The sequence below is a fragment of the Cydia fagiglandana genome, chromosome 20 (genome assembly GCF_963556715.1).
Source record: "Cydia fagiglandana chromosome 20, ilCydFagi1.1, whole genome shotgun sequence".
NCBI classification, from domain to species: Eukaryota; Metazoa; Arthropoda; class Insecta; order Lepidoptera; family Tortricidae; genus Cydia; species Cydia fagiglandana.
Genome location: NC_085951.1, coordinates 3,662,081 through 3,673,023, shown reverse-complemented (window position 1 = coordinate 3,673,023; position 10,943 = coordinate 3,662,081). Strand labels below are relative to the sequence as shown.

The 10,943-nt window shown below is 41.1% G+C and overlaps 1 protein-coding gene across 1 annotated transcript; it reads left to right on the top strand.

Annotated features, from left to right (window-relative positions):
* The first annotated feature begins 2,073 nt into the window (after positions 1–2,073).
* On the top strand, positions 2,074–10,739 carry LOC134674846 (uncharacterized). Its single transcript, XM_063533001.1, has 8 exons — positions 2,074–2,089; positions 3,643–3,807; positions 5,521–5,717; positions 6,605–6,752; positions 7,601–7,741; positions 8,520–8,624; positions 10,092–10,277; positions 10,729–10,739. Exons 1-8 carry the CDS (start codon positions 2,074–2,076, stop codon positions 10,737–10,739), a joined length of 969 nt encoding a protein of 322 aa, XP_063389071.1.
* The last annotated feature ends 204 nt before the right edge of the window (positions 10,740–10,943 follow it).

Sequence of the window (10,943 nt, the reverse complement as noted above, 5' to 3'; positions counted from 1 at the left end):
ACGTGAGTCATCCGTTAAGGCTCCTCTTCACGTTGGGCCAACGCCAACGCCAACGAGGGACGCAGCCATGCGGTAGAATGAGATAGCAATATCACTTGCTCCCTCTAACGCATAAATGCGTCCCTCGTTGGCGTTGGCGTTGGCCCAACGTGAAGAGGAACCTTTAGGCAGGCTGTTCTGTTTCCTTGTTTGACACCAAGGATTTAAAAAACTGTGGGTTGAAGTTCAATAAATACAGAAAATCAACACAAATCGTTCCTATCCTGTATTGTAAAGCCACCCGACCAATCAACGTTTTTTAGGGTTCCGTACCCAAAGGGTAAAACGGGACCCTATTACTAAGACTCTGCTGTCCGTCCGTCCGTCTGTCATCAGGCTGTATCGCACAAACCGTGATAGCTAGACAGTTGAAATTTTCACAGATGATGTATTTCTGTTGCCGCTATAACAACAAATACTAAAAACAGAATAAAATAAAGATTTAAGTACAACAAACGTGATTTTTGACCGAAGTTAAGCAACGTCGGGCGGGGTCAGTACTTGGATGGGTGACCGTTTTTTTTGCCTTTTTTCCATTATGGTACGGAACCCTTCGTGCGCGAGTCCGACTCGCACTTGCCCGGTTTTTTTATAAACGTAATTTGTTTATATTTACCGTGTTTATGTGTGGCAAGCGGTAACGACTTTTATAATAAATAATACATTAACATAACAAAAAGGCGTTAACACAACTAGTACAGCAATAACAGATATATCTGTATATCATAATGTAAACATAATTTGGACCGTAGGCTTGTAAAAATGTTTATTTTATCCTAATGTCCTTTTATGTTTTTTTTAAAGTATTAGGTCATTGGCATGATACCATAAGGGGTGTACCACTATAGTAGTTTACGTGACTGCTACATAAAGGATGACTCACGTTAGACCGGGCCGTGGCCGGGCCGGAGCTTCCAGAGCTTTCTATGGTAAGCATCACGATCGCCTGTCATGTCATAGAAATTAGACATGTGTAAGTAATGCTCGTAATATCACAAATGAGATATCTCACGAACACGTAATATGGCATTACTCGTCACTCCGAGAAATCAACCAGTACTTCAAAGAAATGCAAGCGCCGGATGCTCCTGGCCGGACACGGCCCGGTCTAACGTGAGTCATCCTTATTACTCTTACTACCAATACCATACTCTATAAGCATGAATCCGCACTGGCCTTATCACGAAGGGTTCCGTACCACGCAAAAAATGGCAAAAAAAATCACGTCTCTTGTACCTAAATAAGAAAATCTGCCAAGAGCATATCGGCCATGCCCAGTGTAGTTTTGTAGTTATTATTCTGTCAATATAGGGAGACTAAGCGGGGACTAATATTATTAAGTATCATGTACATTAGGTACAAGCATTTGCAGCGCTTTGTACCTACGTCTTTTTACTAAAGAGAAGATTTTTTGCAATAACTCAAAAACGACGATTTTTTTCATATTTTTTGATCCATGGTTCAAAAGTTAGAGGGGTGGGGGTGACACATATTTTTTTTTCTTTCGTAACGAATATTTCTAAAATCATTAACTTTATCAAAAAATGGTTTTCGGAGAACCTTATTCGCTTTGAAAGACCTACAAAAATAAAATTGTATGGGAGGTGCGCTAAAAAAATGTTTACACTTTTTATTTTACCGTTCATTTGCCATTATATGTATCCATACCAAATTACTCCTTTCTAGCACTAACGATCACGGAGCAAAGGCTGGGACAGACAGATATGGCGAAACTATAAGGGTTTCTAATAGGTGACTACGTAACCCTAAAAACTGTCAACCGGGACATATTTCATGCTAAAAGGGGGGTTGCGTCAGGGGGAAGGGTGACGCTAGTGCGCACCATACCCAAAGATATCATACTACATTCATTTCATGCTGGCTATAATTTGTTTATCTTCCCCATACATTAGGACATAACTTGACCGAATCACCCCGGTGGACAATAAGCCGCCAGTCGATAAAAGCTTCAGCGGTAAATCGCTCGTCCAACTTCAGTCTAATTTCCGCCCGAACGCGATACGACGCATCTATATGTCGGCGGCCGATCGTAAGATTAGGCAGATCGTAATGTTCCTGTGTAATGTTTTGACGATAGTCACATTCAACCAATATATAGGTAGGATAAGTTCGTTAGGTTGCTTCGTATGCCCGAAGGAGAATGAATCAAAGATTTTCACGTTTCACGATATGCCTAGGAATTTCACGATATGCCTGATCTTACGATCGGCCGCCGACATATATAATTATGACACTCATAGCAACTTACGCCTTTTTTAAACCAAGTGTAAAGCTCGTATAAAATTATAATTAAGGGAATTGAGAGTGCAAATAATAAATTTTGTTATGGTACATCATGAGATCAACGGCATTTCAGGAGTCGGGAAAGCAGAGCAATTACGGGTATCATGGTATGGTTTTTTGATAGACTTTGATGTTTTTGAGTGGAGTTAGATATTATCATATTAAACATTTTATTTTATGTGTCTTTGCCGCCTAACTTTGGATACGAGTCAGTTTAAATTGAGCTTCTTAGGTACTTTATTCTTGGGTAGCCGATGTACTATAGGTATTTTATGTTATTTGCGATGTTTTTGAAATAAATAATAGTGTGTATTTTATATAATACTCAGTTTAGGTAAGTACAGAAATAGAAATGTTTAGATTAATTTCAATAATCATTAGTAGTTTAATAACCCAAAAAAAACAACATCATAATAATACATAGGTACCTTCAGATCCACAGCGCAGGCTTCGTTACCATACAGATAGCTCATCCACCTCAGGTCTGGTCAAAATAAAGCGTACATTTTCACATATGTCATCCGCAACACGCATCGTAAAATTTAAAAGGATATTGGTCATTACAAAACACATAATTCCGGAAAATGTGCTTGATTATGGTAAGAAGAAATTAATTCGTAAGGATAGAAGTGTCGCTATATCGTTTATAATCCTTGGACTCTCTCTCGTTTCCTAGGTCCCCCTACAGAGTGCCTGGTGGGCGGCGCGCTATCGCTGGTGCTTCGCGCCTCAAGATGCTGAAGAGAATCTTAGCTATCATAGTTACGAACCTTAACGTAGTTCCAATGGTAACATTACCTTCCTAACCCTAGGACTCTGTTTCCTAGGTCCCCTTACAGAGTGCCTGGTGGGCGGCGCGCTATCGCTGGTGCTTCGCGCCTCAAGATGCTCAGGAGAAACTTAGCTATCATAGTTACGAACTTTAACGTAGTTCCAATGGTAACATTACCTTCCTAACCCTAGGACTCTGTTTCCTAGGTCCCCTTACAGAGTGCCTGGTGGGCGGCGCGCTATCGCTGGTGCATCGCGCCTCAAGATGCTGAAGAGAATCTTAGCTATCATAGTTACGAATTTTAACGTAGTTCCAATGGTAACATTACCTTCCTAACCCTAGGACTCTGTTTCCTAGGTCCCCTTACAGAGTGCCTGATGGGCGGCGCGCTATCGCTGGTGCTTCGCGCCTCAAGATGCTTCAGAGAAACTTAGCTATCATAGTTACGAACTTTAACGTAGTTCCAATAACCTACCTAACCCTAACGTAACGTTACCTTCCTAACCCTAGGACTCTCTGTTTCCTAGGTCCCCCTACAGAATGCGTGGTGGGCGGCGCGTTATCGCTAGTGCTACGTGCCTCGAGATGCTCAGGAGTGGCTCCGCTGAGCATCACCGCCGCGGACGCCGGCTGGCGCGTCGCGGTGTCACCGCCGCTTGACGTCTTGCAGCGCGTTTTCATGACTGCTCTTAGTGAGTACAGCGACTATTTTTGAAAAATTTTCCCAAAATTTAAAGTACCTAATGTTAAACGCCAATTAGGCCCACTTGCGCCATCCCACTAACCCGGGGTTTAGCGGTTAAACCGTTAACCTAGTGTCAAATTGTACTGGTAACCATGGCAACTCCAGATTTAACCATTCAATCCCGGGTTAGTGGAATGGTGTAAGTGGGCCTTATACAGTATGTTTCTGACCATGGGGCTTTAAACCAGGGCTTGATTTTACTCGCTAAACTGAGCTACTTTTACTATGGGACCAACCCTAAAATTGGGAAAATTTTTTTGGCTTTTCCATAGAAAACGTCGACATCTGATCAGCCAGAATGTATGAAAAATAAAAAAAAAATACGGGATTTCGGGGTTGGTGTCATAATAAAAGTACTTAGCTCAGTTTTAGCGAATAGAATCGAGCCCGGGATTTAAAGCCCCATGGTAGACACCCTGTAGAGTATACCTACTTAAGTCAATCTATTTATTTAAACTTTATTGAACTAAAGTAATAGTTAATGAATGAGGCATCAAGTACCGGGTGTGGCCGGATGTGAGCAAATAATTAAAACATAGATTGTACTCCATAAACGGTGACACTTTTGTTTTACAACTTTTAAAAATGATGAGATATTTAGGCTCCCTATTTTTCATACAAAATAAATATTATTTTCAATGGACGCCATCGCCACGCCATTATCATTGTGATTAACGTTGCTTGTCACGCCTTAAACATAACAGAATTCGCAATACATTGCGTCTTAGAATAAACTTTAAAGTGTATTAAAAATCAAACCACAAGTTATTTTTAAAAGTCGCTGAACAAATGTTGGTCAGTATGAGGAGTACAGCCTTCGGTTTAATTTTTTGCTCATATTACAGGCCACATCCGGTATAGGTCGTTCACTATTAAAAAAAAAAATTAAAATTTAAACTGTTTATTTTAAAAAAGAATTAACATTCCATTAGCTTAGAACTAATCTTACATTTTTAAGATTATTAGAACTAAGGGACATGGGGAGCAACCCCTATCAAAATTATTGAACATTATCATTAAGTGTTTTTACATGCTACTGAGTCTCTTTACATTTATCTCATTTACATATAATATTGGTTATTAATTAATAATAGCTGGCGCGGGTGCACGGAGCGCGGCACGCACATGCTAGGGGTGGGGGTGGGGGGTGGGGTGTCAAAATCTGTCGCACTCGTCCGCGCCAGCTGTTAAGAGTTGTAGCTGCTCAGACTTTTTTAGGGTTCCGTACCCAAAGGGTAAAAACGGGACCCTATTACAAAGACTTCGCTGTCCGTCTGTCTGTCATCAGGCTGTATCTCATGAACCGTGATTGATAGCTATTAGCTAGGCAGTTGAAATCTTCATAGATTATGTATTGTTGCTGCACCGGATATTCGGTTACTATCCGGTATCCGGCCTATCCGGCCATTATTACGCCATTCGTATCTTGTTGCTTTAATTCATTCACAGAGGGCTTACCGCGAACCACGTTCGACGTGTTGCCTCTTTATCGCACTTGTAAATTTGTCAGTAAGGTTGACAGGGAGGCAACACTTCGAACGCGGTTGGCGGTAGGCCCTCTGCCCCCGACACATGTCGATGTGTGTGCGTTCACCGTCATACAAGTTTTTTCTTAGCCACGCCCCCTGGCAGTGAATGCGATAAACAGTGTCCATTTCAGATCTCGTATGCCTAGCAGCCCTAATTCTAGACTTCCAAGAAGATCCAAGCAAGCGTATCCGCGTCGGGGATTCCGCAGTGACGTCATTTGTTTGGATCGCCGACCTGGCCCTGGTCCTCGCCATAGCGAGCCTGGCCGTGTACCGCGGCTCTGCCCGGATGGAGGAAATGCTACGGTTGCTGAGAGAGCTGCAGAAGGTACAGTCAGCTTCGATAGTAACGGGTTAAATAAGGGTTAAAAGTATCTGCCACTCTGAAATACTTTTTCGTCACATTTGATTGTAAAAGGTGTACGCACACGTAGGCGATGAGGGTCCGTAATTCCTAAATTTCAACCTAGCCTAGTGTCTATTTTCATAATGTCTATTTTCATCACACTTGCTAGGGGATGCGATGCGCTCAGTATTTAAAAATCGTATCATACACCATTCGTAACCAAGTAAAGTACCCAATCCAATCTAGTGAAGGGTGAATTTTCAATCTAAAATAATTAAAAACAAACAAGATAAGGTACTACCTAGATACTAGTAGCTTTTCAATGTCAATATCAAATGCTACCTACGTGGTTATTAATTCACATTTGCAAATAGAAATACATACGTACGACTCACTCGTAGATTCATATTCATAAGCATAATTCTATTCCATCGTATTTTCACGGCGGTACGAAAGTATCTTGCTATATATTTCAGTCAGTATTCGTACCTACAAAATGTACTGCGGTTGCCTGAAGTAGCATGACAAATATGAACGTTTCCGAGAAAATACGATGGAAAATAATTATGCACTACATTTTAAAGGTACAGTCAACGGTAAAAATATGGGTGTAGACAACTTACTCAAAAATATGTCCCATAGGGCGTGACTCTCTGTTTCCCGTCCCGTGACTCTTCGGCGAACGCAAACACCCTGGAGAATCTGAATCTGTGAAGAACTTCAAAGGAGCGTGCGATGTTCCCAATTTGCATTGTCATTCACTGACATAAGAGTTATAGGACATATTTTTGAAATGATTTGTACACCCATATTTTTACCGTTGACGTATACAGTAGGTTGCATTCAGTATAATTTTTTTACTTTTTCAGATCAATACTGACCTAAAAAACACCGGATGCGCAAAAGTGGAGAAGATTGGTGCCATCGTAATGACTAGCTTTTTGATCAGCACCATAATGATTCAGTTTGCTGAGGTCTACCTCAAGACGAAGTTCTTCATTGATAAAGGATACAATTGTAAGTGGGAACAGTCTATTACTTAAAGCAAGAATAATGGGAAATTCCGTCATCAATCTCTTTATTCTAGAACAATTAATTATTAATTGTGTACCGGTTTAGAAAAGTCGCTTGTTGACGGAAATTTCCGTATGACGGAATTATCCGCGTTGACTATTATTTGAAGAACGTGAAATTAAAACCACCATTTTCTACCTCTATTCACTAAAATAGGGTATTTGACTGTATTTAATAGTACATTGTGTATTAAGGGCGGGAAATAAGAAATTACGAACGAGTGTCAATTTTAAGCCCGACGCGAAGCGAGGGCTTAAAATGTTCACGAGTTCGGAATTTCTTTACCGCCCGTGGCACACACAATGTTTTTCATCACACTTGTAAGGAAAAAAAGGAGAATTAATAAAAACAAACTTCTGTATAAAACACTTTTCCGCCCTAGGGCGAAAATTTCAATTTCCCGCCCGCAAGCCCTACGTGTAAATAAGTGTTTTTCATCACACTTGCTCGGAAAAGATTTTTTCCGCCCTAGGGCGAAAATTTCAATTTCCCGCCCGCAAGCCCTACGTGTAAATACATCTTTTCCGAGCAAGTGTGATGAAAAATAAATTAGTTTACACCATGCATGAAATAAAGCACCAGAAGATGAATAGAGAAACGTAGGTATTAGACAGCAGTTATTTTTAGACACAATTTCTATTTTAAAACCCGTATAAGAGTAGCTAATTTGATCGTGACGTCACATGCTAGTGTTTCAATATAAATTCCATAGTAGCAGAATCGTTTTGACAGTTCAAAAAAAGTAAGTGATTTGACTAGTAGTCAAGTACTCTATTGATAAATGTTCACAGGGCCTATAATGATAATGTACAGTTCGTACTATGTGGCAAACTATATGGGTCTGCTGGCGCGGCTACAGTGGGGCTACGTAGCTTTAGGAGTTCACGGCGCCGCGGCTACGGTCAACCAACGGCTACTGCGACTGCACCACGGTGACTACTTTTCTATAGTCATAGTCCGTGGCGCTCACGACAAAAAAGTGTGATATACGGCAAATGATGATGATGGAATTTCCTTTTGCAGAGTTGCTCCTTTTGACTCACAGATTGATTTATGAAGGGGAGCCAATCGAATTTTTAAATCATCATCATTTGCCGTATAATTAAGTGAACACCAGGGACTGTCAGTAGTTCTTTACTAGGTTAGGCGTGCATGGCACGGCGGCTACGGTCAACCAGCGGCTACTGCGACTGCACCATGGTGACTACTTTTCTATAGTCAGTAGTTACTACTTACTAGGTTAGCAGTGCATGGCAACGCGGCTACAGTTAAACAGCGCCTACGGTGACTGTACCATGGTGACTACTGTTCTATACTCTGTAGTGGAGCTTCATCGCTTTAGCTGTGCATGGCCCCGCGGCTACGGTCAACCAGCGCCTACTGAAACTGTACCACGGTGACTACCCTTCTACAGTCGGCAGGTAGTGCATGTGCCCGCGGCTATACGGTCAACCAGCGCCTACTGCGACTGCACCACGGTGACTACTCTTCTACAGTCGGTACTACATATATTTATTATCGTATTTTGATTACACTTCTAAATAGATTAATGAGCTAAACTTCCATAAAAAATTCCATAAACATTTTACGTGATACTTAGCTGCTCCTTATAAAAATTAGTTGTCATATATGGACCTTAAATCATCATTCAGGGACCAACTTTTGACCCCACATTATAAAGTTAGTTTAATATTGTTTTCTTATGTATAGTGAAGTTGAAGTTTGAAGAAAATGCGACGTTAGAAGCATACCTGAGTCCTCCGAAGCCTGTAGTGGACTGCTTCACAGAGAGACATTACGACATATCTCCTACAGGTACAGATATATTATTTATTTTATCATTATTATAATTAGCATATCCTTTTATAAATAATGTAGGTAATGGGATAAGCGCATCGTCCCCGCTGGCACAGATTATATAATAGTTCTTACGAACAGATACTTATCTCTCAAACAAAACGCAAATACCTACCGTTTTGATACCTACACAAAAATACAATGGAGTGTCCTTCAACGCGCCGCTCCCCGCACCGCGCGCACCGGCACAACGCTAGGGTTGCTGACGCTTAGAAATGATAAATAAATACCTAACTTAAATAGCGGAGTCAAATAAAAGGAAAGCTAAATCTTAAATTATACCTAATATTCCGATTATGATTTAGTGTTTGCGAAATAGTCATTTTAAAAGGTCATTTGTCCCTGCAGTAACCGCAGTGTTTACGCCGTTTTATAAACCGCGCAGTAATCCCAGCAAGAATCAGTTTTAAAACTTCGTGTAATTTAAAACCAGATAGAGATTAATGTTACACAATAAAGAAAAATAATGGAAACCCCATGAATACAGGTAATTAATTATAAGTTAACCAGAGCAAAACTGAGTAGGCACTTTCCGGTGTAAAGTTAACTTACTGTCGTTAAAATAAACATTTACCAGAATAAATTATGAAAATTTGCTACCTATTTCAAATAGATAGATGTCTAAAACGATACATTTGTCATACATAATAAACATTACATGTTTAATTAAAGAAATTCAATAGTAGGTAGGTACCTACTACGTATCTTGTAACTACGTATCGTAAAAATTGTCAGTGCGGCTCGCGGTGACGTGCGTACGTGAGCGCGTGTGGCAACCAACTGGCTTGCTTTTCTACCGTGAACGGGAGCAGATTCGTAGGTATTAATCCGATCTCGCGCGGAGAGTTCCATAGGCCTGCCGCTGGCTTGGCCACCTCAAAAGGATGGGTGAAGATCGGGCAGCCAAAATAAGGGCCTACTTGGGTCGACCAACAGGGCGCCGTCCTGTTGGTCGTCCTAAATGCCGTTGGGCAGATAGAGTGGAGGCAGATCTCTGGCGGGATACCGCTCTGGACCGAGCAAAGTGGCGTGCTCTGGTGTAGGAGGCCAAGCCAAAGACTCATTTTTGGTCATCGCGCCAACCAAGAATGGTAGGTCATTAATTGAAAGTAAGGATTAGAAAAACTCCGTACCTACCTTAATTTTAGTAGTAGTAGTAGTAAAATACTTTATTGTACAAAAAGAAACATAAAACATGAAAGAACACACATCATTAGTACAAAGGCGAAGGCGAATTTTTTTTTTGGTAGGCGGAGTATGTCACATTCTTAGGAAGTCACTTTCAAGTTAGATCACGTTCTGAAACAACTATCCCAACACTTGTTAGTTGTTATAAATATATTGATTGCTGTATTGCTAACGGGGTATAATTAGTACTAAATACATACAGAACCCTATATTATCTTACACTTTAATACATTTTAGGGTCGGACTTCGCTGCGTATCCATTGCAAGTTCAATCCATGGTTCGCCGTCTCGCTTCCTCGTACGGGCACATCGGCGAGCTGATGAGACAGATGAACGAGAGCAACGGCACAATTATCATAGCAATTCTTATGGCCGCGTTCCTGCATCTTGTGGTCACTCCGTACTACCTGTTACTGACTTTGAGTGAGTCTAGTTATTTTTAATTAGCCCGTTATAGTGTCCCACTGCTGGGCAAAGGCCTCTTTGATGAAGGCGTCGTCCCGCCATCTCCGTCTGGGCCTGCCACGTCCGCGCTTCTTTTGCGGCATCCAACTTATTGGTGACTATACTAGCTCACATGTCCGGATGGATGCATGTGGCAGACCCCAGAGAGGAGCAGAGTCCCACTTCAGTCTGGTGGTCTACTCCCCCACGTCACAACGATGCGTGTTTTGGAGCGCAAAGTAGGGTTTCAGATGCGATCCGTCCGGATGCGAGTCTAATTATTATGATTTTTAAAAGAAATCAAGTTTTTTGCAAAAAATTGTTTTGGTACAAGTTTTTATCGCTGACTGTACTTTGCTTACCACAGGCTTACTCATAGAGACAATTCCAACAACCCCAAGCACAACTAGTTTGCGTTGTTTTATCACAGTGTTCCCATAGCCACCTCTTGTCTCCATCATCAGATCAGCTCCATGTCATCATAATATTGAATTGTCATTCGATTCAGATATTTCCCATTTTCAACCAAAAGGATACATGTACTCGTACATGCTTCAATTTGAAGTCAACCTATCGATAACCGACATTGTGGACATTGTGGTACCTACCGTTTGTTTGAAAATATCACATATGTACTTAAGTATG